Source organism: Jaculus jaculus, chromosome 7 (genome assembly GCF_020740685.1).
Source record: "Jaculus jaculus isolate mJacJac1 chromosome 7, mJacJac1.mat.Y.cur, whole genome shotgun sequence".
Classification (NCBI taxonomy): Eukaryota; Metazoa; Chordata; class Mammalia; order Rodentia; family Dipodidae; genus Jaculus; species Jaculus jaculus.
Window position 1 is genome coordinate 144,936,527 of NC_059108.1, and position 22,811 is coordinate 144,959,337.

A 22,811-nucleotide genomic window follows, 5' to 3' on the forward strand; every position below is an offset into this window, starting at 1 on the left:
GTTAGAGAACAGGAGAACGATGGGCAGACACTAGCTACCTCATCTCACATCATTAGAGAACAGGAGAACGATGGGCAGACACCAGCTACCTCATCTCACATCATTAGAGAACAGGAGAACGATGGGCAGACACTAACTACCTCATCTCACATCATTAGAGAACAGGAGAACGATGGGCAGACACTAGCTACCTCATCTCACATCATTAGGATGGTCAAAAAAAATGCGCAAAACAGGGCTGGAGAGATGGCTTTTGCCTGCAAAACCAAAGGATCCCAGTTCGATTCTCCAGGTCCTATGTAAGCCAGATACACAAGGGGGTGCATGCATCTGGAGTTCACTTGTAGCAGCTGGAGGCCCTGGAGCGCCTGTTCTCTCTCCCTCTCTCTGCCTCTTTCTCTTTCTCAAGTAAGTAAGTAAAATATATTTTTTAAAATACACAAAATAGGGACTAGGATGCAGCCAGTAGTGCAGTGCTTTCCTGGTACATGAAAGGCCTGGATTATATCCTCCAACTGGGAAAAAACCAACCAGGAAATAACAAGCAGTGGTGACGTAAAGAAACAACACCCCTTGAGCACTGCTGACAGGAATAACAATGAAACAACTACCATGGAAAACAGTATGTAAATTCCTGAAAATAACAGTGGGCATGGTCTGCAGTTCTATAATCCCAGCACTCAGGAGCCTGATACGGGAGGATGGAAAGTTTGAGGACACTCACAGCTACACAGCAAGACCCCATCTCTATATAAAACAGCATATGATCCAGCAATCCCATCTTGGGTATATTTCCTAAATGACTGAGTTAAAAAAACAGAATCTCGTTATCTCTTTAGAGTTACCCAAGGTAAATGAAAATATATGTCCCAACTTTTTTGTTGTTGTTTTTGTTTTTCAAGGTAGTGTCTCCTGGCCCCAGGCGGACCTAGAATTCACTATGTAGTTTCAGGTTAGCCTCAAACTTACAGTGATCCTCCTACCTCTGTCTCTCAAGAGCTGGGACTAAAGATGTGCACCACTACACCCAGCTAGCATCATCATTATTGCTATTTTGATTTTCAAGGTAGAGTTTCATTCTAGCCCAGGATCACCTGAAATTCACTATGCAGTCTCAGACTAGCCTCGAATTCATGGCAATTCTCCTACCTTTACCTCCCGAGTGCTGAGATTAAAGGTGTGCACCAACACTCCTGGCCAGCATTATTTTTAAAACAAATTTTAAAATAACTTTTTGGGCTGGAAAGATGGCTCAGCAGTTAAGGCACTTGCCTACAAAGCCTAACAACCTAGGTTTGATTCTCTAGTACCCACTTAAAGACAGATGTACAAACTGGTTCATGGATTTAGAGTCTGTCTGTAGAAGGTCCATTCCTTCTTTCCCTCTCTCCCTCAAATAAAGAAATAAGCTGGGCGTGGTGGCACATGCCTTTAATCCCAGCACTCGGGAGGCAGAGGTAGGAGGATTGCTGTAAATTCGAGGCCACCCTGAGACTCCATAGTGAATTCCAGGCCAGCCTGGGCTAGAGTGAGACCCTACCTCAAAAAACCAGAAAAACAAATAATAATAATAAATAAATAAGTAAATATTTTTAAAATATAATCACTGTTCACAAATAAGTCTATTATGCAAACATTCTCACATAACAGTCAACATGCCTAAATGAATATATGCTAATGAATATATGGTCTCAATATATATTTATTTAAAATGAGTACTTATTATAATAGCCCTTGGGAAATGGAGAGATGGCTTAGCACTTAATATAGTTTCCTGCAGGGCTAGGGAAATGTTTTAGTGGTTAAGGCATTTGCCTACAAAGCCTAAGGACCCTGGTACCATGAAAAGGAAAAAAAAAAAAAAAAAAAAAAGACCCCAGACATGTTGGAAGATATGCAACAAAATTTGGTGGATTCTATTACTCAGGTGTTGCAGAAATATAAGCTGGAGAAATGGCTTAGCACTTACGGTGCTTCCTGTGAAACCTAAGGACCTATGTACACCAGATGCACAAAGGTGAGGCAAGTACAAGGTCACACATGCCTACTAGGTGGCACAAGCATCTGGAGTTCAATTGCAATGGCTGAGGCCCTTGTGTGCCAATTCTCTCTCTTAAAAAAAAAAGAATAAAGATAAAAAGACATTTAAAAAGAAATACAGAAAAGGTCATTGTGGCCCTAGTAAGGAGTTGGACAAGAAGTACAAATGTACCTGGCACTACATTGTGAGGCAGAACTTTGGTAGCTATGCGACACACGAAACCAAACACTTCATCTACTTCTGGGTCAAGTGGCATTCTTTTGCTAAAATCTGGTTTAAAGTATGTACTATTCGGGGTGGCACACACCTTTAATCCCAGCACTTAGGAGGCAGAGGTAAGAGGATCACCATGAGTTCGAGGTCACCCTGAGAGTACATAGTAAATTCCAAGTCAGCATGGACTACAGTGAAACCCTACCTCAAAAAAAAGTACAGACTATGCCAAACACCCAGTGATCCAAGGTGCTTGCCTACAAAGCCTAAGGACTCATGTTCGACTCTCCAGATCCCACATAAGCCAGATGCACAAAGGTGAGGCAAGAACACATGCCCACTAGGTGGCACAAGTGTCTGGAGTTCAATTTTAGCGGCTGAGTCCCTGGCATGCCAATGCTCTCTCCCTGTCTAAAATTAAAAAAAATAAAATTAATTAAAAAATAAAATAGGGGCTAGAGAGATGGCTTAGCAGTTAAGCACTTGCCTGTGAAGCCTAAGGACCCCTGTTCGAGGCTCTATTCCCCAGGACCCACTTTAGCCAGATGCACAAGGGGGCACATGCATCTGGAGTTTGTTTGCAGTGGCTGTAAGCCCTGTCATGCCCATTCTCTCTCTCTGTCTGACTCTTTCTCTGTCTGTCACTCTCAAATAAATAAATAAACAAACAAACAAGTAAAATAAAAATAAAAAATTTCAAATACTACACACTGAAATCTTCAGCCTTGCTAAAACACCTTGTTTTGAATCTTTATTGTGTTTTGTACTTGCTGTAGTTATAATTAGTAAAATAGCAAAAAATAAATAAATAAATAAATAAAGAAGAAGAAGAAAGAAAAGAAAAAAATTGAGAATCCATTTTCAGAGTGTAAAGAAAATTCTAGGCCATCCAATGCTTGCTTCTGTCTGCCTTTAATGACAAGTACATACTAGTATACAAAGCAGCTCCTACAGAGTTTAACACTGAGCTCACATTTTCCTCCAGCCTAGCTGTCTCCCAAAATTCTATCAATTCTCTAGTTATCTCACAAGCCTCCTATGGAGTCTGCACTCATCAGTGAAATCAGCTAACAGGGCCACAAGTGGAAGTGATGCTGTGGAACAGCCTGCAAAAGGTCTGCGTCTCATACCAGCATCATCTTATCCTTTTCCTGACTTTTTTTTTTCCATTTACACTCAGAACTTTTTTTTTTCAAGGTAGGGTCTTCTAGTTCAGCCTAACCTGGAATTCACTATGGAGTCTCAGGGTGTCCTAGAACTGTTGGCGATCCTCCTACCTCTGCCTCCCGAGTGCTGGGATTAAAGGCGTCCACCACCACACCAGACCTTGTTTTATTTTTTTAAGGCAGGGTCTATAGAACAGGCTGACGTGGAACTCACTCTAGGCCAGGAGAGCTTAGAACTCAAGTGATGCTCCAACCTCAAATTCTCAAGTGCTGGGATTAAAGACATGAGCCACCACACCCAGATGTTGTACTCAGAGCTTTTACACTTAGACTTGCACTGTGTAATCATTCTGTCATTGAACACTTAATGAGCATTGGCAGACTGCTAGATATGAGAAAAAGTAAATAAAATGTAGGAAACAATACAAGTAAAATAACAAGTAATGTGGACCATTAAGTGCTATGGTGGAACATAAAACACCTCCTACAGGCTAATGTGTTTGGACACTTGGTCCTCAGCTCTTTGGGAAGGTCGTGGAACTTTTAGGAGGTAGAGCCCTGCTGGAGGAAGTGTGTTACTAGAGGCACGCCTAAACTGGTTTCCTACTTCTAAGATACTTTCCCTACCATGATGAACTCTACCCTCTGGAACTGTAATCTGAATTAAATCCTTTTCTTTCCTTAAATTGCTTCTGGGTATTTCGGGTGTCAGAAACTAGAAAGTACCTGATATCTCAGGATGTTGTGAAAGACTTCATCTTTGAACTGTACCAATCCCCATGTCTTAAACAGCTATGTGAGCTATGAGAGTGAACAGCTCAGTCATTAAGTTCTTGACTAGCATTTGAAAGGGCCCCAGGTTTAATAACAGCATCACAAAAGCACAACCCAATTTTGTGTCTCCACTCAGCAAAGGGTACTTAAGATACCTTGTCGTCCTCTATTGAAGTTCAACAAATAAGAGATTTGGCTAAGCAAAACAAACGTGCCCATCCCCTCAGCATCTCAGAGAGGTGAGTGGTGACAGCTAAGGAAGATTCAGAGGCTGACACTGTACCTGGCTACGTACAGTATTGCTCAGGTGGCTGTCTTCGGACATCTGTGCATTCTGGAAGTAGGACAAGGGTGCAGGTATCTCTGTCATTGGAGCAACTGTATAGAAATACCTTTTCACAGAAAACAAAGCCTCTTGGAGTTCTGAAAAGGGAAAAAAAACAGAACTTTTGGATTACGATTTTTCATTTTAAACACTTTCATAAATTCTTCCAGAAACAAACCTTTCTTTCATGTGTTCTCCTCCAGGCCAAGCTGTCTATGGACCGAGGGCTGCTGTCACCTGTAGGCTCTGGATTAGGTCTGAAATAGGATGTTACAATGTCATTTATAATTGGTCAACTCCTATTAAATCTTTTCATACCAATCAAATACATGCAAAGCCAATTTACAAAACAGAAATGTGTTAACTTGCCATGACCCTTGGTAGAGAGAACTATGGTCAACCTAAGTCATCTCTTTGTCAACAAGACCTCAAACACCAAGACCTTAGTGACTTTAGAGATTTTTGGTTTTTGTTTGTCAAGGTAGGGCCTCACTTGCATCCAGGCTGACCTTGAATTCACTATGAAAGTCTTAGGGTGGCTCGAACTCGGAGGATCCTCCTACCTCGGCCTCCTGAGTGCTGAGAATAAATGCATGCACCACCATGACTGGCTTAGGGATTTTTTGTGAATAGGGTCTTACTCTAGCCCAAGCTAACCTGGACTTCACTATGTAGTTTCAGGGTGGCCTCGAACTCACAGCATTTCTCCTACCTCTGCCTCCCGAGTGCTGGGATTAAAGGCATGCACCACCATGCCCACCTATAAAATAATTTTTAAAAAAATAGAGAATACTTCTTTACATTTCTACACATATTCTAATATGTGTATCTAAACATTACTGCAAGGGGCTAAAGATACAGCTCAGTGGTAGAACACTTGTCTAGCACTCCTGAGGCAGATGCTAGGTTCAATCTCCAGCATGGTCAACAAACAAAAAAAAGAAAACATTCTGTACATATTTACATAAAAATCTGTTAACTTGGGCTGGAGAGATGGCTTAGCAGTAAAGGCGTTTGCCTGCAAAGCCAAAGGACCAGGTTCAATTCCCCAGGATCCACATAAGCCAGATACACAAGGTGATGCATACATCTGGAGCTTGTTTGCAGTGGCTAGAGGCTTTGGCACACCCATTCTTGTTCTTTCTCTCAAATAAAGAAATAATTTATATATATATATATATATACACACACACACACACACACACACACACACACACACACACATATATATATTGTTTGTTTGTTTGTTTGTTTGTTTTTCTTTTCTTTTCTTTTTTTGGTTTTTCAAGGTAGGGTCTCACTCTAGCCCAGGCTGACCTGGAATTCACTAGGTAATCTCAGGGTGGCCTCGAACTCATGGTGATCCTCCTACCTCTGCCTCCCAAGTGCTGGGATTAAAGGCGTGCGCCACCACACCCGGCTTGTTTTTTTGTTTTTCAAGGTAGGGTCTCACTGTAGCCCAGGCTGACCTGGAATTCACTCTGTATTCTCAGGGTGGCCTCGAACTCATGGCAATTCTCCTCCCTCTGCCCCCCGAGTGCTGGGATTAAAGGCGTGTGCCACCACACCCAACTAATAAAAATATTTTTTAAAAATCTGCCAATGTGAGCTGGAGAGATGGCTTAGCGGTTAAGCGCTTGCCTGTGAAGCCTAAGGAACCCGGTTCAAGGCTCAATTCCCCAGGACCCACATTATCCAGATGCACAAGGGGGTACACGCTTCTGGAATTCATTTGCAATGGCTGGAGGCCCTGGCACTCTCAATCTCTCTCCCTCTCTCTCTCTCTCTCTCTCTCTCTCTCTCTCTCTCTCTCTCTCTGTGTGTGTGTGTGTGTGTGTGTGTGTGTGTCTGTAACTGTCAAATAAAATAAAAATTTTTTAAAAATCTGTCAATGTGGACTGGAAAGATGGCTTAGTGGTTAAGTGCTTGCCTGCAAAGCCAAAGGACCTAGGTTCAATTCCTCAGTACTCACATAAGCCAGATGCCTGGTCTGGCATTCATTTGCAGTGGCTGGAGGCCCTGGAACACCCATCCTTTCTCTCTCCATCTGCCTCTCTTTCATTCAAATAAATAAATAAAAATAACTATAATCACAGTACTGGGGAGGCAGAGACAGGAGAACTGCTATAAGTTTGAGGCCAGCCTGGGACTACAGAGTGAGTTCCAGGTCAGCCTGGGCTAGAGTAAGACCCTATCTTGAAAAGAAGAAGAAGAAGAAAAAAAAGGATAAGCTATAATGATATTTGGTATTATTATTATTATTTTCTTTTTGGTTTTTCAAGCTGATATTTGGTCATTTTTATTTATGTTTTTTCTATTTTAACCTTTATGCTCATAGGGTCTGTTTAGTCATTACAAGAACCCAAATGACATGATCATTATAGTGAAGTTTTAGCTGGGCATGGTGGTACATGTCTTTAATCTCAGCACTTGGGAAGCGGGAATGGGAGGATTGCCCATGAGTTCAAGGTCACCTTAACAGTAGTGAATTCCAGGTCAACCTGAGCTAGAGCAAGATACTATCTTGAAAACTCTTCTCTCCCCCGTAAAAACCATTGAGTTTTCTCAAATTTAATTTATATTTATTTATTTGAGAGAATGAGAATGGGCATGCCAGGGACTCTAGCCACTGCAAACGAACTCCAGACCCATATGCCAACTTGTGCATCTGGCTTATGTGAGTCCTTGGGAATTGAACCTGGGTCCTTTGGCTTTGCAGGCAAGTGTCATAACTGCTAAACCATCTCTCCATCCCTCAAATTTAATTTTTAAAATATTGTATTTATTTATTTGAAAGAGAAAGAGAGAGAATGGGCGTGCCAGGGCCTCCAGCCACTGCAAACGAACTCCAGATGCATGTGCCACCTTGTGCATCTAACTTATGTAGGTCCTGGGGAATCAAACCAGGGTCCTTTGGCTTTGCAGGTAAAGACCTTAACCACTAAGCCATCAAACTTAATTTTTAAGAATCATCAATAACATAATCACTTTAGCAAGTCTCCATTGTATTTTTGAAGTTCTTTTCATATCCATTATTCTGATTCTTTTAAAACCCATTAAGACTATGTATTTAATGTTAAAACACAAATGCCTGAGAACGCAAGGTGCAGGATGTTTAGCCCAAAGTCTTCCAATCACCCAGAGAAATCACAGGCCTCCCGCCATGCTCTCAAGATCACAATGCCTCCTTGAAAAAGCTGTCTTCACATGGAACTCCAGAAGGCAGCAAAAGCAGGCCAGAGCCAGGTTGGGGGAGGGAGGAGGACAAACACACATACTGTTTGTTGGTACAAAGAAAAGAGACAGGCCAAGCCTGCACTGATTATGGTCCAGTAACAGCTGAAGCCACTTGATGCCTGCGTGGAAAAGGTCAACGACCCCACTGCTGGGCAGCATGGCAGAAGACGCTTGCAGGTTTTGTAACATTCTCAGCTGAGCCCTGAGCAGAAAAAGGCAGCAGCTGGGAAGTGAGGATCATTCATGTGACTGGGACTGCAGACAGGGAGGAGGGACAGAAGCAGATTTGGGTGCTTTCCTCTTTGGACACCCCTGAAGTGTGACAGGCTGCAGCACTTGCATTTCCTTTCTCTCAAGACACTAGTGCAGAGACAAGGCCAAAAGTAAAAAGCAAAAGCCCCCACTCTTAACTGTTTGGAGCTGGACCTAGTGACTTGTAATGGTTTATACAAACAATCAGAACCGGGCTGGAGAGATGGCTTAGCGGTTAAGCGCTTGCCTGTGAAGCCTAAGGACCCTGGTTCGAGGCTCGGTTCCCCAGGTCCCACGTTAGCCAGATGCACAAGGGGGCGCACGTGTCTGGAGTTCGTTTGCAGAGGCTGGAGGCCCTGGCGCGCCCATTCTCTCTCTCTCTCCCTCTCTCTGTCTTTCTCTCTGTGTCTGTCACTCTCAAATAAATAAATAATTTTAAAAAAAAAACAAACAAACAATCAGAACCAAAGCCTCCTGCAAAGGGCCAGTCTCAGGAAGGCTTAATGGTGTTATAAAGTTCACTGCCTAACAAGATAGTGAGCCCACCCACCTCCTATCTTGATATTTAGATACACCGCCACACAAATGGCCCAAGAGGTAGGACTAGGCCATTTCTCTTAACCTGCTACAAAGGACCCATGCCCTCTCAGGGGTGTGATTCTCCATCTATGAAAATTCAGCCCTGTGCTTCTGCCCACAGTGTATATTCTTTACCAAATATTTTACAATTCTGATTTGGTAAATACTTTTACCCCCACATTTTGGGAAAGCATTTTTGGTATGATAATTTGCTCCATCAGACAAAACTGGGGGGGGGGGGAATCATTCTCAGCTTTCTATCATTATACAAAGAAAGACACTAAGGGCTGGAATACAGCTCAGTGAAGGCACTTCTAGTATGTGCAAGACCTGAGATCAATTTCAGTACAGGGGGGAGGGGGCACAGACACAAACAAAAAGGCTCCAGTTACACATAATCTCAAAGCTTAGATGTGTTGCACAGAGAAAGTCTACTCAACTGAAAAAAAAAAAAAACATAAATAAAACCTCTATGCATCAGCCCTTCAAAAACCATCACAGGGGCTGGAGAGATGGCTTAGCAGTTAAGTGCTTGCCGGTGAAGCCTAAGGACTCCAGTTCAAGGCTCGACTCCCCAGGACCCATGTTAGTTATATGCACAAGGGGGCGCATGCATCTGGAGTTCATTTGCAGTGGCTGGAGGCCCTGGTGAACACATTCTCTCTCCCTCCCTCTCTCTCTGCCCCCCCTCTCTGCCTCTTTCTCTCTGTCACTCTCAAGCAAATAAATAAAAATAAACAAAAACATTGAAAAAAAAATCACAGGAATGATGCTTAAGAGTTTCAGAAAAATCCATTCAAGAAAGCGCCTCTGCACAGGTGGGGATAGTGCTCAGCTGGAAGAGGGCTTGCCTAGAAGCATGAATCCCTTGGGTTTCATCACCAGCACCACTTTGAAAACTGCTTGCACAAGTATATTTTTTTTTTATTGCCTCATGTGTATTGTGTTGCTAAAATGTTTTCAAGGACCAAATAAGATTCTGACTTAATTTTTTTCTTACAAGAACATACAATTAGCTGAAGTACTATTGTACGGGGCTAGAGAAGTTTCAATTCTTATCTCCTTAACGAATTCAGGGGAGGGCTGGAGAGATAGCTTAGTGGTTAAGGCATTTGCCTGCAAAGCCAAAGGACCCAGGTTCGATTCCCTAGGACCCATGTTAGCCAGATGCACAAGAGGCACATGTGTCTGGAGTTCATTTGCAGTGGCTGGAGGCCTTGGCGTACCCATTCTCTCCCTCCCTTTCTCTGTCAATTCAATATATAAATAAAATTTAAAATTTAAAAAAAAAGAACTCAGTGGAGAGAGACAGTCTAAGCAAAAGTTTATTTAACAAAGTATGCATTTCAAAGAAAGATTGGTGGTGGGCATGGTGGCTCATGCCTTTAATCCCAGCACATGGGAGGCAGAGGTAGGATTGCCATGGGTTCCCTGAACTACATAGTGAATTCCAGGTACGCCTGGGCTAGAGTGAGATCCCACCTTGAAAAAAACTAAAAACGGGGGTGGGGGAGAGAGATTGGTGTGGGCTGACCTGAAAGGGGAGGAGGGCAGAACAGTGGGCTCTGTACTATGGACATTTACATTTTTTTCTTTTTTATTTGAGAGACACAGAGAGGACAAGGCGGGGGGAATAAGAAGAACAGGGCTTGGGCTGTCTTCTACCCAAGAGTGTCCCTTTGACAATTTCTCTCTCACAGGCACACTAGGTTCTTTTTCTTTCTTCTTCTTCTTTTTTTTTTTTTTGTCTTTTAACGTGGTGTGTGTACGAATGTGTGCGCACAAGCATGCGTGCAGTGCATGTAAATATGTGTGCCTCACGCACAGGCTAAAAGAGGACGTCGGGTGTTCTTCCTCTATGATTTTCCCCTTATTTCCTCAAGACAGTCTCCCACTGAACCTAGAGCTGTTTTTTGGTTAGAATGGCTGACCAGCAAGGCCCAGCAATCTTCCTGCCCTGTGGCCAACTCCTCTCAGCACGGGTTGCAGGCATGTGTGGCAATGCCAAGGCTTAATGGGGATCAAGCTCACACCCTCATGCTTGGGCAGCACTCTCACACAGAGCCAGCCCCCAAGCTCTTACTACATGAGTGGGCTGAGAGCTCCTATGTGGGCTTTTATTTATTTCTGTGCTGGGGAGCAAACCCAAGGCCTATGTACGCTATGTGGCCACTGGACCACACCCTTGGCTCTCAACTTGGGTATTTATTATTGGTTGAGACAAGGTCTTGCTGTTTAGCTCAGGCTGGCCTTGACCTCAAGATTCTCTCACTTCTACCTCCTGAGTGCTGTGATTACAAGTGTGTGCCAGCATGCCTGGCTCTACTTGGTGTTCTTATTTTATTATTTATTTCTTTATAAATTTTATTTATTTATGTGCAAGCAGAAAGAAATACAGAGACACAGAGAGAGAATGGGCACGCCAGGGCATCTAGCCACTGCAAACGAACTCCAGATGCATGTGCCCCTTGTGTATCTGGCTTACATGGATCCTGGGGAATTGGAGGCAAATGCCTAAACCACTAAGCCATCCCTCCAGCCCTTATTTATTTATTTATTTGAGAGAGAGAAGTATGGGCTCAACAAAAGACACTCCAGATTGAATGGCCACTTTGTGCATCTGGTTCTACATGGGTACTGGGGAATTGAACCTTGGCTGGAGGGCTCTGCAAGCAAGCACCTGAACCACTGAGTCATCTCCCCAACTTAATTTACTCATTTCAGAGCAGAAAGAGAGAGATTATGGGCATGGCAGGGCATGGCAGGGCATCTTGCTGCTACAAACAACCTCCAGAGATATGCATCCTTTTTGCATCTGCCCTTCTGTGTATGTGGGTACACATGCCATGGCACAAATATGGAGGTCAGAGGACAACTCCGAAGTGTTTGCGCTACACCTTCTTTGACACAGGGTGTCAAACACATAGTGGTGCATGTGTCTGAAGTTAGTTTGCAGTGACTAGAGGCCCTGGCACACCCATTCTCTCTCTCATAATAAGCAAAAAAAAAAAAAAATTAAGTTCAGGAATACACACTGGAAAGATTAGATTTTGTTTTGTTTTTCTTTTTATCTTCAGGTAAGTTCTCACTCTATCCAAGGCTGACCTAGAAGTCACTCATAGGCCCCAGGCTGGCCTCAAGTCACAGTAATCATCCTATCTCCACCTTCTGAGTGCTGGGATTAAAGGTCTGTGCCACCACACCTACTCTGATATTGTTGCTGTTGTTTGTTTTTCTGAGGTAAGGTCTCACTCTAGCTCAAGCAGGCCTGGAATTCTAGAGGTACAAGTCTCAGGCTGAGTCAAAGTCACAGTGATCCTTCTACCTCTGCCTCCCAAGTGCTGGTTTTGCCAGGCAGGGTCTTTCCTCAAGCCCAGGCTGACCTGGAATTCACTATGTAGTCTCAGAGTGGCCCTGACAACTCATGGCGATCCTCCTACCTTTGCCTCCCTAGTGCTGCGATTAAAGGCCCAGCACACAACAAATGAGGGGCTGGAATGATGGCTAAGCTGTTAAGTCATTTGCCTGCAAAGCCAAAGGATCTTGGTTCAACTCCCTAGGACCCTTGTGCAAGGTGGTGCATGTCTCTGGAGTTTGTCTGCAGTAACTGTAAGTCCTGGTGCACTCATTCTCCGTCTGTCAATCTGTCTGTCTGCCTGCTTCTCTCTCTCCCTCTCAAATAAAATAAATAAGATATTTTTTAAAAGAACAAATCAGGGCTGGAGAGATGGCTTAGTGGTTAAGCGCTTGCCTGTGAAGCCTAAGGACCCCAGTTCGAGGCTTGATTCCCCAGGACCCATGTTAGCCAGATGCACAAGGGGGCGCACGCGTCTGGAGTTCGTTTGCAGTGGCTGAAGGCCCTGGCGCGCCCATTCTCTCTCCATATCTGCCTCTTTCTCTGTCTGTTGCTCACAAATAAATAAAAATAAAAACAAAAAAAAATTTTTTTTAAAAGAACAAGTCATTTTCCCAGCACTACAAGAGATTTTCTGAAAGAGATACTAAAATGAGCAAAGATAAGTGATAAGTCTTATTTAGTGATTTTTTTTCCTCCTCCTTTCCATCCCACTCCACCTCTGTGAACCATCTGTGGTAGATAAAATTATTATTCAGCAAATATTCTCTCCCTCCCCCAGCATCCCAAGAATACAGTCAGCCCTCCATATCCTCCAATTTGGCATTCGTGATTCCAACCAACTGCAAACTGAAAATATCTGGAGGAGGGGAAGGGACTGCATCTGTACTGAACATGTAAAATCTTTTCCTGGTTATTATTCCCTGGTAATACAGCATAACAATTATTTACATTACATTTGCACTGTATTTGCACTGTATTTTATTTATTTATTTGACAGAGAAAGAGGGAGAGAGAATGGGTGCACCAGGGCCTCCAGCCACTGCAAACGAACTCCAGACACGTGCGCCCCCTTGTGCAGCTGGCTAATGTGGGTCCTGGGGAATCGAACCTGGGTCCTTTAGCTTTGCAGACAAACATCTTAACTGTTAAGCCATCCCTCCAGCCCTGTATTAGGCATTTTAAGGAAGACCTGGCTTAAAAGTGTAGATGAAGATCTTTGCATAGATTACATGCAAATAATACATTTGTGCTGCTCAGCATCAAGCCCAGTGCCTTCCATCCTCTGGGCTGAATACCTCACCACTTTATATATGGAACATCATGATTATGGTATCTAGTGGTCCTAGAACCAAAATCCTGAGTGATCACAGGCCTCTCTTTATCCTCAAAGTGGGTATAATCTATTGACCATCTTAAGCATTTGGGCATGATCATATGACTTGCCTTGATCAGGGGACTCTTAACCCCAGTGACACTAGTAGACGTGTAAATTCATTGTGTAGTTGGCCTTTAACTTCTTGTACTTCTGATGCTGCCTTGAGAACAGTTAACCAAGGTAAAGAGATCTCTTGCCCCTTTGGCTTGGGCCCCAAACTAAGATGCCCAAATTAGAATGGGCCCATCTGATCCACACACCTACACCTTGAAGCAGAGCCCTGAACTGAAAGTAAGTGCTCTTAGCTCTGAGTTTGGGGGAGTGTGGTAACCTTTGAAAAATAGTAATAATAATAATGGTAATGTTGACTCTCAGGACTAAATGTGTTTAAAATTTGTATATTTTTGGATTTTGGAAGAGTAGTATGATATAAGCCAAACATGGTGGGCACACCTTTAATCCCAGAACTTGGGAGGCTGAGGTAGAAGGACTGACATAAGTTTAAGGACAGCCTGGACTTATGAGTTGAGTTCCCACTCAGCCTGGGCAAAAGAGAGATCCTACTTCAAAAGAATCCCAGTATGGTATATAATGCTCCCAAAAGCCTTAGAGTCACAAAAATGAAACACATGAAGTCTATAGAGAAAAAGAAATGAACTTTCACCTCAATTGCATATTGAAATAAAAATGTTAGCTACACTGGGTTAAATAAATGATTCAAACTAATTTCACCTGGCTCTTGAAACCTTTAAAAATGTGCCTATTTAGCTTCTCTTTGCAGATGGTGGTGACCTTGGGATGACTCAAAAGGCACCATAGTGCTGAGAAGTGACAGAAGAGTGCTCAGCATTGAAACATCTCTATCATAGCTTCCAAGGCTCAGGGTCGATTGTGGAAGAGGTGGTGGGAAGAATGCAAGAGCCAAAGGAAGAACAGGACAATGCACTCTTCCCGACACAAAATGGCCTGGATATCCATGATCTTGCAGTGCCTGGCACTACCTACACAAGAACAGTGTAACAGAAGAAAAAGATGATGACATCAAAATAAAAGAGAGGGGCTGGAGAGATGGCTTAATGGTTAGTGTTTGCAAGCAAAGCCAAAGGACCTTGGTTCGATTCCGCAGGACCCACATAAGCCAGATGCACAAGGGGGTGCATGTGTCTGGAGTTCGTTTGCAGTGGCTGGAGGCCCTGGCGCACCCATTCTCTCTCTCTCAAATAAATAATAAAGTTAAAAAATAAATAAATAAGAGGGGGGAAAAAGTCAGGTGTGGTGGCACATGCCTTTAACCCCAGCACTTGGGAGGCAGAGGTAGGAGGATTACCATGAGTTCAAGGCGTCCCTGAGACTACAGAGTGAATTCCAGGTCAGCCAGAGCTAGAGCGCGACCCTACCTCAAAAACACACACACAAAAGAGAGAGAGAGAGAGAGAGAGAGAGAGAGAGAGAGAGAGAGAGAGAAACTGATTGAGAGTAGGAGGGGATATTATGGGGAGTGGAGCTGTGAAGGGGAAAGTGAGGGGGAGGATAATTATCATAGTTTAGAGTCTATGATTATAGAAGTTGTCAATTAAAAATACATAAAAATTTGCCTATTAGAGATTGGAAAGAGGGTTCAGTGTGTAACGTTCTTGTTATGCAAGTATGAAGACCTGAGCCTGGCTCCCCAGAACCCATGTAAAAACTGAGTACGTGCAGTGGTATGTGCTATGATGTAATCCCAGAACTGGGAAGACACACATGGAGGATCCGCAGGGAAGGCTGGCTAGCTAGTCTGACTGAATTGGTGAGCTCCAGATGCACTGATAGACCCTATCTCAAACAAACAAGATGGAGGGTTAGAAATGGCTCAGTGGCTAAAGGTGCTTGCTGTTAAAGCCTAATGACTTAGGTTTGATTCTCCAGTCCCCACGTTAGCCAGATGCACAGGGGGTATACATGTCTGGAGTTCGTTAGCAGTGGCTAGAGGCTCTGACGTGCCTATTCTCTTGCTCTCTCTCTCTGTCAAATGAATGAATAAATAAGTAAAAATTTTTTTAAATAAGAATAAAAATATTTGGGCTGGAGAGATAACTCAGCATCTAAGACCCTCGCAAGGCCTCATGGCCTGGATTTGCTTCCTTAGTGGCCATGTAAAGCCAGATGCACAAAATGGTGCATGCATTTTGAGTTCATTTGCAGCAGCTATAGGCCCTGGTTCTGTTCTCTCTGTTTGCAAATAAATTTTAAAAATTATTTTTTAAAAATTAAACAAAAGGAAGCCAGGTGTGGTGGCGCACGCCGTTAATCCAGCACTCGGGAGGCAGAGGTAGGATTGCTGTGAGTTCGAGGCTACCCTCAATAGAATACAGAGTTAATTCCAGGTCAGCCAGAGCTAAAGTGAAACCCTACCTTGAAAAAAACAAAATAAATAAAAATTAAAATTTTAATAAAAGGGTGGGAGAGAGCCAGATGGGGTGGCACATACCTTTAATCCCAGCACTTGGAAGGCAAAGGTAGGAGGATCATTATGAGTTCAAGGCCACCCTGAGACTACATAGTTAATTCCTGGTCAGCCTAGACCAGAGTGAGACCCTACCTCAGGGGGAGAAAAAAAAAAGGTGGGGGACTGGAGAGATGGCCTAGTGGTTAAGGCGTTTGTCTGCAAACCCAAAAGACCTCAGTTCGCTTCCCCAGGACCAATGTAAGCACAAGGTGGTGCATGAGTCTGGAGTTCATTTGCAGCGGCTAGAGGCCTTGACATGTCCATTCTCTCCCTCTCTCAAATAAATGAATAAAATGAAAACATAATGGGAAATGACTGAGGAAGAACCAAACATTCACCTCTGACCTACAGGCACACAAGCATACACACACAACCAAGTCCCTATGCATACACATATACTGCTTACACAAGCAAAAAAAAAAAAAAAAAAAAGGTTTCCATTAGACAAATTTAAAATCACTATTATGGTTCACATTTATTTTTCTGATACACTGTTGCTTTACATTTTTCAGTTCTTTCTTCAAATACCTGGTCTTTCACTCAAAACAGCTGATAATGCACTCCTTCCTGAAGCTTTCCTTCCATTCTGAGCTTCTGTGGCACTGCGCTATTGGGGTTCTAATACACTCATGCTCCTCAGATGTCTCCTTGCCCTCCTCCTACCTGTTCTTGATATGTGGCTATATTATTCTGTCCTTGGTGGACTGGAGAGATGGCTTAGCGGTTAAGGTGCTTGCCTGCGAAGCCAAAGGACTCAGGTTCATTCCCCATTACCAGCGTAAAACCAGATGCACATCATTTCTAGTAGCTAGAGGCCCTGGTGCGCCAATTCTCTCTCAGTCTGTCTGTCTCAAATAACAAAAGATTGGTGCCTCCTCGCCTACCCCCTTCCTCGGCTTAAACACACTCTCCACTGCTTCAATATCAAATAGCAAATCTACTTAAGTGACCATTGTTGACAGCTCCAGTCCAGACCACAGGACAAATTCAACTGGTGACAGACACCATAGAAGTGGTACTTTCGCAGGGCGTGAGCAGGCCTTTAATCCCAGCACTAAGGAGTCAGAGGTAGAGGATCGCCTCGAGTTCGAGGCCACCCTGAGACTACGAAGTGATTTCCAGGTCAGCCTGGGCTACAGCGAGACCCTATTTCAAGAAAAGAAAAGAAAAAAAAAGCAGTAGTAGTAACTCCAAACCAGTTCCCTAAGTTCCTTATTTCTGGGATGGTGAGTTTGTCTCTCTCTCAACTTAAAACCTCCCAATCTTACACGTTATTCCTTCTTCTCCAGGGTCACCAGTCCCGATCACGTTTCTTCTAAGCTTTTGCGGAAAGAGTAAATGGAACTCTCCTCTTATCTCTCAGTTATGTCAAAATCGCCTCAATTCTCCTATGCACTCCATCCTCCCCTCCACGGCCAGCTTACTGTGCCTAACGCTAACCTCTGCCCGCAGCAGTGCGGCACAGACGTCTGCAAACAGTGAGAACGGGGAGAAAAAGTACAAAAGGCATATCGAGGCATCCGACGCGCGGGCACCGAGGTAGTCCCGAGCAAGAAGCACGAGGCCCGTTTCAGCCTGACAGCGCCAACACGGGGAACTTAGCCCTGAGCGCCACTGGCCTGCGCACAAGGACACACCCGGGGCGTGAGGCTCGGAGTTTCACGAGTTGCTCAAGGGGACCCAGCCCAGGGCGCTTCCTCCGGGTCCTCCGGCTCCACCGCAGTCCGGGCGGTCAGTGCCCACTGAGGCCGGACGCCGCGGGGAGACCACGCTCCCGGGCCCGGGCTCGCGGGAGCGTCTCTCCGCCCGGCTGCGCCGCGCCGCGCCGCGCCCGGAGCGGCTCCCGTGGCCCCCGCCGCTCGGCCGCCCCGCCCCGCCCCTCATCCTCCGGGACGCCGGCTCCGCGGCCCACGGCGACAAAGGACCAGGCCCTGCCCGCCGCGGCCGGAGTCCGCACACGGCCGGGGACGCCCCCCTGCCCCCCGCACACTCCGCGGCCGCTCACGCACCTTCGTTCTCGGCGGGGCCGGCCGGCTCGCAGCCGCGGTCTCCTCCCCAGGAGCTGCTGTTTTGTTTCCCACCCGAACTCTCGGCCCACGGAGCGGACGGTCCCAGGTTCCCAGGTCCCGCCCCACGGACCTCCGCGGTGGTGTCATTTCCGGCCCTGGCGACGTTGGCGGCGTGCCCGGGGGAGGCGGAGCTTCCGGCCGCGCGCACGTCGCGGAACGCGCTGCGCACCCAGCAGGCGCGCAGCCAGAGCGATGAGGCCGTGGGCTCGGAAGGTGGTTCGGGAGTTCGAGGCCGCTGTGGGGCCCAGGCTGAACGCCCTACTTCAGTGAACACTGTCGTTTGACCCGTCTACAAGTGACTTCTTGGTGCTTTGGCAATTTTGAGACAAGGTAATCACAGCTGGCCTTGAACTTACTCCCCTTTTCTAAGCCCCGCGGAGTGAGGACATTCGAACATTGTACGTTTCTCTGCAGTATCTGTTTGTACAGTTTCTCAAAACGTGCACCATATACATCGTAATCAGTACCTGTGCGCCTTCTCCACCCAATAAATCAAAACTCTAGTGAGCAGGGACCAAATGGCGTTTTAAATATGCTCCTAAATTCTTGTGCTTCCCACTGTCTAATCGAGCGTGGTGGCGCACACCTTTAATCCCAGGACTCAAAAGGCAAAAGTAGAAGATCACTGTCAATTCGAGGCCAGCCTAAGATTACATAGTGAATTCCAGGTCAGCCTGGACTAGAGCAAGGTGAGACCCTACCTTGGAAAAAAAGTCTTTAAGCACCAAGAGCGCAGAAAATGTTTTTTTCCATGGGTTGCTGTCAATTTTTGCACTCAACGGATTTTACCTAATGGTAATAGGGACTGTCCAACAAATAAACGCATACCACACTCAACCAAAAAGAACATTGGAGAAATGTTTGAACTCAAAGGCAGTCAATAAACTAAGAAAATGAATACTTACCTACATGTACAAGGCCATCAGTTCAATCCCCAGCACAGGTGGACTAGGGAGAGAAGGGGAGGAGGGAAAGCTAACCACACACCTATACTCCGAACTAGCCAGGCTGAGGCCATCTTGGGCTACACAGCAAAACAATAAATAATCTGATAAATGAAATTTTTACTTGGGAGAGCAAGGGAGGGAAAAAGAGACAATAAGCGTGCCAGGGTCTATAGCCTCTGCAAATGAACTCGAGACACATGTTCCACCTTATCCATCTGATTTCTGTGGGTCCTGGGGAATTGAACCGAGGTCCTTTGGCTTTGCAGGCAAATGCCTTAATCACTAAGCCATCTCTCCAGTCCTAAAATAAAATCTTGGGGGAAAAAAAAAAAAGAAAGCCCAGCATGGTGGTGCACGCCTTTGATCCCAGCACTCGGGGGTAGAGAGAGGTAGGAGGATCGCCTTGAGTTTGAGGCCACCCTGAGACTCCCTAGTGAATTCTAGGTCAGCGTGGGCCAGAGTAAGACCCCACTTTGGGGGAAGAAAAGAGACTTATCTTTCTACCAGGGCTACAGTGTAACTAAGCAATACTGTGTAATATTACAGTGAGGTAAACTGCGGTGGTGGAACATGACTTTAATCTCAGCACTTGAGAGGCAGAGGTAGGAGTTCGAGGCCACCCTGAGACAACAAAGTGAATTTCAGGTCAACCTGGCCCACAGCAAGGCCCTACCACAAACAAAAGTGAAAAATTATGTATGTATACACACACATACAGAGAGGTCACTTGTCTTGCTCTCTTAAATCTTCAGAGTGTACACCTATAGCTTCCTTACCTTGAGATATTGTAATTTGGTGTTCAATTAAAGCTTCCACTTGGCCAAAATTTAAAACTAAATGTTTCTACTGCTAGGCATAGTGGCATCTACTTGTAATTCCATCACTTGAAAAATGGAAGGAGGAAGCTCAGGAGATCTAGGCCAGCCTTGGCTACATATATGATCGTAAGGGAAGAGGTAGGGAGTAAGGTTAGGAGGGAGGGAGGGAAGGAGGAAAAGGGGGGTTAAGGCACTTGCCTACAAAGCCTAGGGACCCAGGTTCAGTTCCCCAGTATCCACATAAAGCAAGAGGTAAAGATCACTTTAAAAAAATTTTTTTTTTCAACTGCTGGATATGGTGGCACACACCTTTAATCCCAGCAACTGGGTGGCAAAAGTAGGATTGCCATGAGTTCAAGGCCATCCTGAGACTACATAGTGAATTCCAGATCAGCTGGGCTAGAGTGAGACCACAACTGGAAAAAACAAAAATGGGGGTGGGGGAAGACCTTTGGACTGCAGAGATGCCTTTGACATTAAGGCACTTGCCTACAAAGCCAAAGAACCCAGGTTTGATTCTCCAATACCCTCGTAAGCCTGATGTACAAGGTGGTGGACATGTCTGACTTCAACTGCAGATGCTGAAGACCCTGATGCACCCATTCTATTAAGTAAACTTTACTAAATTTAAAGTAATCTTTTCCATTAGTGGAATGCAGCTGGGAAAAGAGCTATATTAATTTACCTTTCCTTCCTTATACTTTAGACTTGAGGGCCACATTTTACATGGTTGTTCATTTACATGACAAATGCAAACAGCACAGACCACAAGCAACAGTTCAACATTTACTGACAAGCACCACCCAAAGTCCATCCGTGATTTTAACTTGCTGGTATGAGCACCATGTCAAATGCTGTAAACTATATTCTTAGGATCAATCTCAGGATGAACATCTTTATGCAAAGATGTTCATGGAATATTAAAACAAGGGCTGGAGATTGCTCAGTGGATGGAGTGTTTGCCATGCAAGTATGAGGACAGTGACAGAGGAAGACACCTACTGTTGACCTCTGGCCTCCGCATACAGGTGCAGCACACACACATGCATGCACACATATTCACACAAATTAGAAAGCTGAATATCCTACAAATTATTTCATTGAAATTGTTCACAAGACTGTTGTGCAAGAGAACTTTTATTGTTAAATAAGAGACATAGTTGTATTTACACTTAATGTCAAAATACATTGTACAAAAGGAAACAATGCATTAAGATTAAAAAGCAAACAAACTTTTGAGTAACAACAATTTTTTCCCCGTTTTCTATGTTCCTCCTTTAAGGGAGAAAAATGAAGACCAAGGATGCACTGAGCAAATGACAACACAAAAGATGAACACGAGGACAAAGTGATCCCTTATCACACTGAAGAGTACCCAGCTGACAGCAAATGTTCACTGTCCAGATAAACTGGTTTTATAACACTCACCAGTCCCCAGCCATCAGTAAATGGAGAGGTACAAGTTGAGAGAGATGTTAAGATATTTGGAAGGCACATATAAAAGTCTTGCTGGAACTCTAATGGAAAGGGGACAAAAAGACCAGAAGTTGTTCTTTTTTTTTTTCCCCCCTCTAAAAAATGTTCAAGAGTAAGGGAAGAAAATAAAACATCTGAACAAGGCTCAAAGTTAACTGTACACTGTACTAAACAGAGTCAGTGGGGAAGTTAATATAGTTACCTATCATAACTTTTAAGCAGGATTGGCTTTAAGATGGATGGTTCCATAACTGTAGATCTAGGACTGAAAGGTCATAACTAATAACTTTTCTAACAATTCTAAGTTGGAGTATTATTTGCCGGGTAAAAGGAGTAAACCAATCAATTTTTAGTTCTTCAGGACTTTCCACCTTAGCTCTGAAGGTCTAGAAACAGTAAAAATGATACACTGTGCACGAGAAGTCTTGAAAATCAAGAATGACCATAGAACATGAAGTGTCTGGAGAGAAACTGGTGGTGCAAGCAATAAAATAAAAACGTGGCAAAATCCAATCAAAACTGGTGAAAGATGACACAGAAATTCAGTCCTGGATCTGAAAGTACTACTTCATTGAAGAGCCTAGCAGACTAGAAGTGGGATCAAGTAACCACTAAGGGCAATGAACAAGTCCAAGGTACAGAGCATTCAATAGCACAGGCTCATCAAAATCATATACTCAGCTGACACAGTGACAGTACAGTGGAAAGACTTAGTCACCTTAGTGCTTGTCAGCACTCTTATCCCATTAGTTCTCACACCGTGCCACCATAGTTTCCTTAGATGTGGGGGCTGGAGAGAAGACGTAGAGGTAAAGGTGTTTGCCTGCAAAGGCAAAGGACCCATGTTCAATTCCCAAATACCCACATAAAGGCCTAAGGTTATACATGCATCTGAAGTTCTTTTGCAGCCACTGGAGGGCCCAGTGCACCCAGTCTCTCTCTCTCTTTCAAATAAGTTAGTAAAAATAAAAATATTTTTTAGAAGATCAAAGGTTGCTTTTTACTTATATTCTATTTCTAGCATCAGGCTTTGAATGGTTATCATGGTGGTCTCACTTTTTCCTCAACCAAGGATTTACACTTCTTTAAAATTTTGCCTCAATAAATATACTCAATTAAAAAAAATTCTGGCTGGAGAAATGGCTTAGGGGTTAAAGCGCTTGCCTGCAAAGCCAAAGGACCCAGGTCCAATTCTCCAGAACCCACATAACCCAGATGCACAAGGGGGCACAGTTCACTTGCAGGGGCTGTAGGATCTAGCATGCCCCCTCCCTCCCTCCCTGTCTCTCCCAAATAAATAAAAATATATATATACAAAAAAAAAAAAACAATTTAAAAAAATTCTGAAAGATGGGCTTGGTGGTGCACACCTTTAATCCCAGCACTTGGGGAAGTAGAGGTAGGATGATCACTGTGAGTTCGAGGCCTATTTGAGACTACACAGTGAATTCCAGGTCAGCCTAGACTAGAGCAAGACCCTAACATCAAAAAACAAAAACTAAAATAATGACATCTATAATTTTCCCTCCACCACTACTCTTCATCTGGGCACATCAACACTGTAAAAATGACAGGAAATAAAAGAAGGTTTGGAGCCAGGCGTAGTGGCACACACCTTTAATCCCAGCACTCAGGAGGCAGAGGTAGGAGGAGCGCCATGAGTTCGAGGCCACCCTGAGAATACATGGTGAAT

General features: G+C 44.3%; 1 protein-coding gene across 3 annotated transcripts in view; it reads right to left on the minus strand.

Annotated features, from left to right (window-relative positions):
* Psen1 (presenilin 1) overlaps positions 1-17,962 on the minus strand; it is a 75,200-nt gene extending 57,238 nt beyond the window's left edge. For 2 of the 3 annotated variants that reach the window (XM_045154325.1, XM_045154322.1), the window contains exons 1-3: positions 17,818-17,962; positions 4,698-4,776; positions 4,478-4,617 (exon numbers count right to left, since the gene is read on the minus strand). In XM_045154325.1, coding sequence (XP_045010260.1) covers positions 4,478-4,564 — 87 coding nt within the window. In that variant the 5' untranslated portion in view covers positions 4,565-4,617; positions 4,698-4,776; positions 17,818-17,962. The remainder of the gene's footprint in view (positions 1-4,477; positions 4,618-4,697; positions 4,777-17,817) is intronic. The other variant, XM_045154323.1, reaches the window with a different exon arrangement.
* Positions 17,963-22,811: the final 4,849 nt, after the last annotated feature.